The 7,837-nt window shown below is 33.2% G+C and overlaps 1 protein-coding gene across 1 annotated transcript in view; it reads right to left on the bottom strand.

Annotated features, from left to right (window-relative positions):
* Positions 1-1,432: 1,432 nt before the first annotated feature.
* LOC106478587 (patched domain-containing protein 3-like) overlaps positions 1,433-7,837 on the bottom strand; it is an 8,601-nt gene continuing 2,196 nt past the window's right edge. Inside the window, exon 2 of the mRNA XM_013939143.2 lies at positions 1,433-3,333. Within this exon, the coding sequence (XP_013794597.1) occupies positions 1,433-3,333 (1,901 nt within the window). The remainder of the gene's footprint in view (positions 3,334-7,837) is intronic.

The following is a 7,837-nucleotide window of genomic DNA, read 5'->3' as shown; positions in this document are numbered from 1 at the left end:
AATGAATTCGTGACGTATTCATAGAATAATTATTAATAAAAATCAGTTAGATTAACAATTTCTAATGTATAGAAAAGACGGTGCGTTTTGGTGACACTACGTTCCAACAATAATTTTATGTCATGTTGCTAAGCAACAAAAGTATAACCTAATATTGTTATTAGTCTATGTTCTGAAAGTATAGAATATAATGTAATAGACAACAAAACTGGAAAACATTTGTTGATTTCTTAATTTAGAATCTCCATTGATTAAGGATGTTTTTTATATTAAAAACATTGGTGATATAACAGAAAATAGCTTAATTCAGAAACGATTTAAGTGTGAAATTGAGTAGATATTTTTCCTTCCTGATAAATTTTATGCACTTGAATGTAGACTAGGTAATCCCACACTATGTCTTTACTTTAGGCTTATTATATCAACATTCACTACACTTATAAGGTTTCACAGTCCCCTTGCATAAAGGGCATACAGTAATCGAACTATTTTATCTGGATGAATGCATTTTGGCTTTTATGACTCCTTCTATTTCGAGAAATCAAGCATGATGCGACGTAACACACACTGGCTTTCATATAGGTTGGATAGATGGATTATTTTATTGATTTCATTTACAAGAAAGAAAACTATGTTTATGTAAACTGGTTGATTGATTAGATTGCTAGTTTGGGTCTTGAAGATACAAAAACATCCTTTACTTATGATAAATGCAATAGCGAACAAATAACATTAATTCCTGAATTATAATTTCAGCTTTAGATTTATATTTATATTTTCATACTTGTAATTGTTTAAACAATATGTGCATGATGTAACATGACACCATGAATTTTGTTTATTTTAGTTTCAGCGCAACGCAACAAATTGGGATACATGTGCTCTGTTCACCGCACAATCTAAAGTCTAACTTAACATGACATAGTAAGACACATTTGCATCATTTCTGTGCAAACAACTAAATTAGTCAATGTCGTATTCTACAGTGTTCAAGGAACGTTTTATTTTAACGAAGGACTTCTATTTGGTCGTTTTTATAGCCACAATGACGATAGACGAACATATTTTTCTAGGCAACCATTTACACTTATTGTAACAAAATAATTTAAAACCGTGGTTAAATATTACAGTTCCACTGTTTGAAAGTTCATCATTTAAATACAACTTTGACATGCGGAAGAAGTACAGGACATCTCTTGTTTCAGGGTCTGAGGTACCCGACTAGAAAAATGTCACAATGCATAATTCTCATAATCAAGTAATAAACCAGAAAATATATTAAAATAGTGTTATTTCTACACCAATCCTAGTTTACTATGTAAATCACAGAGTTTGTAATTGTTTTTTTTTCTATAATATAAGTTTTATGGTACGTCTAATGCATGTTCCTTTGTCACAAAGGAAGCTGGTTATCATGTTCATAACCAAAGTTTTACTGGTCAATCCGCAAGGACAATGGACTATCAGGAAGTTTATCTCTTTTTCTAGATCTGGACATGGAAGATAACCATTCCCTTGGACCTTGGACAGGCACAACTGAACTGTTTTTGGAGCTTGAACATTCTTCACTAGTTTGGGGACTAAAAAGTCCTGTAGAACTGTCTGAGTGGTAAAGTGACATTCTGGAAGAGTTTCGAGAAGGTGTTCCTCTAATTTCCAGGATTTCATCTGCTTCAAATGCCGGATTTGTGTGTTCCTCTTGTACAGAAGACAGAAAATAAGGATATTGCATAAGTTGTGTGTTGCTAGGAGTTTGGGAATAAGAATCTATAGGAGCACCCTTACAACTGTCTTCGCTACTTTCTTCGCCACTGGTTCCAATACCAAGGTCTTTCTCAGCATTATTATCAGAATCCAATGTGTTTCGAGATCCTTTTGTACTTTCTCTTTCTTCTGCTGCATCTTTTCCACTCTGATGCATCATTTTCAAGTCTGTTAGTCCTAAACTAGCAATATTAGTGTAAGAAGGACGAGGAATCATCATAGTCATTGTATTTGTCGCTGGAACTGTCGAATTATCAGGTTTTTGGGAACGGTAGGTAGATTGTGAGATATCTGGAAGCTCTGGAAGCTCGTCTTTCTTCTTTGAACAGCAATAATCAGTAAATGATAGTAACACTGGAAGCAGAAAAATACCATGAAGCGCTGCAAATAATATAACTAAGAAGACTGTTTTAAAAAACGTAAGAAATATATATGAAGGAGCGAAGGCGAGCGACACTATTCCCAAAATCGTCGACAAACTGCCTTGCAGAATTGGCATTCCCAGGGAATGAAGAGCACAGCGCATTCGATCATTCGCATTCTTTTTATCTGATGATATATAAGCATACGATATGTGGGCCGAGTAATCAACAGAAAATCCGATGCACATTATTAAATTTATCATGGAGATCGCATCTAAGTTAACGTTCCAGTGAGCCATGTAGCCAATCACTCCGATTTCAATAGAAACTATAGAAAAAGCTACCCACATTGCACACGCGGGCTTTGGAATGAACACGAGGGATATCACCATCATGACAGCAGCAGCAACAGAGATAGCTTGTATAGATGTTTCTCGAACAAGAATAAATTGATCCCAAAAGACGAAGTATTGCTGATAAACTGTAACGTTGAAAGGAAAACTATCAGCGATCTCGCGCAACTTGAGAACCATATCTTTCTCCTGGTTCGCATCATTGATATTTTTTGTTTGTATCATAAATCTAGAACACACAATCGCTGTTCTATTCTCGTTCAACAAAATATCCTTTTTAAAATGTCCCAACAATGGCATCCTAAAAAAAACATCAGTAAGAGCTGCTATGAAATCTTCCTTCTTGGACATGTTGAAACCACTCAATAGAGAGAAAGATCGCTCGTCGTTTTGAAACTGGATGTAAGATCTCAACCAAGACTCAGTCAGTGATGATCCAGCAATGAATTCAGCACTTTCGAACTTCTGGAGCATGTTATCCATTGCTTCTTGTACTTTAGCGTCTGCATAGTTTAATTCATCAGTTACAACAACGTGAATCCTGTAAGGGTACTGCCGGAAATACATATCATCCATTTTGTAGAATGTCACAGAATATGAATCGTATCTAGACAGTTTATGTCTCTCAAGACCTTCTTTAACCAACGTGCAACCCCAGATTCCCACGACCAAGTAAATGAAGAATATTACAATCACAAATATCTTTACCCACAGAATGCTGAGAATTTCACCTAATGTATCTCGAAAAAATATCATCAACATAGGTTCTTGGTTGTCTATTGGGTTGTTTGGATCTTCCTTGTTTAACCCACCAGTGCACAGGAGTCGAAAGAGGGCACTCTTATTTTCTGAAACTAAGACACACAAATATATTATAAAATTGATATCTGACAGGACAGTAACAACGATTGAAATTATTAATTTATATATTTTAAGCATTTAATAATTTTCCGAAAATAATACTGAGCATTTGTTAAAACGTTTTACAAAAGCAAGTATCACTCAAAAATAGATAAACTTAACATAATATGATATATTTAAAAATATTCACAACAAAATTCGGAGTTCTTTTAGCTTGGGTATGGTATAACATATTTTTATATCTATGTAGTCATTACTTTCAAAGCAGTCATTGCATACAAAGGGAATTATATATTACATGATCAAAACTTGGTCACTATATATATAGTTAGCTATTTTGAAGTTTTTCGAGATACAGAAAATAAAAGCATGTGACTCTAAACAATTCAGACTATAACCCTCCATTCTTTAAGAGTATGTCTCGAATGGTAGAAATTTAAGAACGCCTAGATGTTTCACACCAAAATTGTCATCTAGAAAGAAAACTCTCAAGTTTGCGAACAATCTATGGTGGGGTGAGGTGAGGAAGGATTGAATTCAGATGGGGAAACATCCTCCCTGCCTTACGGAAAGAATACTCTTAGTGTGTTAAACGTAAGTGTTAGTATTTACGTTATAATACAGCTTATCTTAACATAACATAATGTTTAGGGACCTATTGGTCCATCTAAGCTGTCCCATCCTCTAAACTAAACTAAAACTATTAAATAAAATAAATAAACCTCAAAGCTAGCCCTTATCATTCATATAGTTATCCAGCTTTCTCTTAAATCACTTAAATTTACTGCCTCCACAACATCCGAAGGCAACTATTCTAAAGGACAACCACCCTGTTAGAAAAATAAAACTATCTCAGCTGAAGATCATTCTTACCCTGCCAAAAACTTTATTTGTGTCCCCTAGTCCTATCACCGTTAAGTATGAAAAAGGATGATGCATTAACACTATCAATTCACTTAATAATCTTAAACATTTCAAACAAATCCCTCAAACTCTTCTTTCTTTTTTTTTTTGAAGAGAAAACAATTTCAGAGATCTTTACCTCTCCTTGTATGACAACTAGGACAATGTTTATCACCTCACTTGAAAATGTTAATAATAAGCCAACTTTCAATTCTCTGGCACCTGCCCACTATTCAAAGACTTACAAAAAAAATATTAGCAAGTGACTCACATATCCAATCTTTAACCTCCTTCAGAAACCCTTGGGGAAATATTATCTGGTCCAGTAGCCTTATCGTTCTTTAAACTTCCCAATTTTTTCTTAACAAGCTCAGAATTAATGTGATTTTCTTGTTCGACCTTGTTTCCAGTGAAGAAAAAGCAGAATTTAATAACCCATCCATTTCATAATCATCAGATACAAGCCTTCCTTTATCATCCCACAAGGGTGCTACCCCGTCCTAACATTTTGTTTACCCTTAATGCCTTTAAAGAAATCCTTACTGTTAAATTTTACACTCTCAGCCAACCTTCTTTTATACATCCTTTTTGATGTCCTAATTTCCTGTTTGACTACTTTCTTGATCTTCTATAATCTTATAAATCTCCCGTCATACCAGTCAATTTAAATTTCTTAAAGTTATAATGCTTTTCTTTAATTTTATCTCTTATACCCTTTGTGAGCCAACCTGGTTTTTTTACTTCCAGCTACCCCTTTTCTTTCTATAAGGAATATGTTTAGTGGGAATATTTAAAAATTTATCATTAAAAATCTTCCGAATGACTCATCTGCCCAATTTACAACAGATAATTCTTGTTACATTCCTTCAAAATTCGCAGTTTTGAGATTTGTAACCAAAGTATCATTATCCCTTATCTCCATATGGAGCAAAAAATCGAACTTAATAGAACAATGATTACTTCTACCCCAGATGTTTCCCAATTTACACCCTCTCAACCATTTCTATATTACAAGTTAACAATAATTCACAAATAGCATTGTCTCTGGTAGATTCCTTGACCAACTGTTAAACAAGTGTATTAACAATACCTACAATAAATGGCTATGCTTAAACATTGAACAGGTATTTGAAGTAAAACTTATCTGCCATATTAAAGTCGTAAAAAGTTACACTTCATATAAGATTTAAAGTTTTGACTGAAAGATAAACAATAGATATTATATAAACCTGTTGTGTCATGAAATGTTTTTTTGTTTTTTATTGCCTATTCATAAGTTCTAGTATTGAATGAAAATATTATAGAACAGTGACTTATGAGGCACAAAAATAGATGTGAAATGCTATTTGCACATACCTCTGATTTGGAACCGCAATGGACAAATTAAGAAGAAAAAATGTGCATTTAATTTATTTTTATAACAAGTTTTAGGCCTATTGGTTTTCCAATATTTCGCCGGATTTTGGCGTTTCAACCATAACTTTCATTATATAAAATTTATTTTTATACATATTTAAAACTTTTACAATTTTTATATCATATTTCATGAAAAGAGAAACAACATTTTGTCGAATATCTTTAAGTATATATGAAGAATAACTGATAAGGATATAAAGGGGTTTTGTATATTTAATAGAAAACTTAAGACTAAAGTGAAAGACATTAAAACGAACATCCATTTTAGTGGCTTACAAGTGAAAGGATTACAGTCTGAAAATTGCTGTTGAACGGCCTCACTTGTTGCTCAATAGAGTATAATGTTAAGCTTAGTGAGATTGAATAAAAATAACGTTGAAACTGCTAATTTTAACTTGTAATTTGATAATAATACATAGAAACTAAGTGCAGCTATTCTTCAATAAGGTAAGAACATAATTCAAAAACTATTTATATAAAATACGATTGGTTACTAGAGATGACGCCATTTTGCAATTCCTAACATTTTACGTGATCGTTTCGGCTGACATTATTCGTTTCTGGAGTACTTGAAAAGAGAGTTTTTTTGTTTGTTTGTTTTGAATTTTCGCGCAAAGCTACACGAGGGCTATCTGCGCTAGCCGTCCCTAATTTAGCAGTGTAAGACTAGAGGGTAGGCAGCTAGTCATCACCACCCACCGCCAACTCTTGGGCTACTCTTTTACCAACGAATAGTGGGATTGACCGTCACATTATTACACCCCCACGGCTGAAAGGGCGAGCATGTTTGGTGGAATGGGGATTCGAACCCGCGACCCGCAGATTGCGAGTCGAGCGTCCTAACCACCTGGCCATGCCGGGCTGAAAAGAGAGAGAGACAGCGCAAAAATATCCTTATGTTTAAAAGTTCGGTCGATTCAAAGGTTGCTTCTTTATAATATTAAGAGTACAACTTGGATAATATGAGTTATTTACTGGCTTGTAAACAAAAGGCTGATAAAATTATAACAGAATTACACGTATTATGAACCGTACTTTATGAACTATCGGAGTTTATAAATGTGCACATTTCGTTTTTTGTTTCAGAAATGTATGATAGCCAAACTGCAAAAATTTACGAAAGAATAAATGTGTAAATTGTATATCATTAGGCACGAAGATAAAAACTGGATATGAGTTAAAATAGTTTTATAAAGAATATCTGAAAGAGTAAACAAATTTTCAAGTCACGTTTATTGAATACATTACCGATAAAAAGTCTTTCAGTTTCGTAGGCTACAAAATAATGAAATTAATTACCACTAGAAAATTGCTTGATTTCGTACACCACAGATATCACTCCGCGATATGAGACAGGCGTATTCATTCAAAAAATACTTCCAGACCATGGACAATTAAATTACGTTTACTGTTTTAACAACTGATTAATTATTAGTTTCTATTATTGTAAGTATAATATAACTTAATACAGTTAGGGTGAGGGGAGGTCGCATGTAGGAAAACTAGCAAAAAGAAGATTGTGATAAGTTCAGGAAATCCTGCGTTAGAGCATTTTTACCAACGTAAATAAACCAAATATCGGTAAGTACATAAAACAGTGTTTTATACAATATTTCAGAAATTTGTGCATGTAGACACCTTACATTTGGATTTTTGTATGCATTCTGTGGAACATAATTTCTCGAGCTTCTTTTCTCCTTTGTATATAAAATATCTTAAATCACTAAAATTTTTAAAATAATTTTCTTTGTCTACTCAATTAACTTCGACAAGTTTCAAAAATAGGAGTCGTTATTCTTCTAAAATCCTGATTTTTGATAAACAAAGACGGTTTCTTTGTACAGTGTTGGGAAGTTTCTTGGAAAAAATCGTTAATATGCTACTAAACTGTACTGACTCTACTGGATATATCTTTAATACTTACTGATATCTTTAAATTACTATAAATAATATTGTAAAGAATTTATCATTATGTATTTATTTTTAATGTGAACGTTGTTTAGATTAAATTTGTATTTAGAAATATGCGAGACTTGTAGTATCAGATATGTGTTGCGTATAACGAATTTGTTATATATTTATTTTAATGTCGATGTTTGTTTCCAATAAGTTTATATTCGAGGGCGTGTCTAGCTTACCGTGTTAGTTACGTATGGCGAAACTCCCGCCAATTCTCCA

The sequence above is a fragment of the Limulus polyphemus genome, unplaced genomic scaffold (genome assembly GCF_000517525.1).
Source record: "Limulus polyphemus unplaced genomic scaffold, Limulus_polyphemus-2.1.2 Scaffold229, whole genome shotgun sequence".
NCBI classification, from domain to species: Eukaryota; Metazoa; Arthropoda; class Merostomata; order Xiphosura; family Limulidae; genus Limulus; species Limulus polyphemus.
Note: the sequence above shows the minus strand (reverse complement) of the source record. Positions and strands in the feature narration are given on the sequence as shown.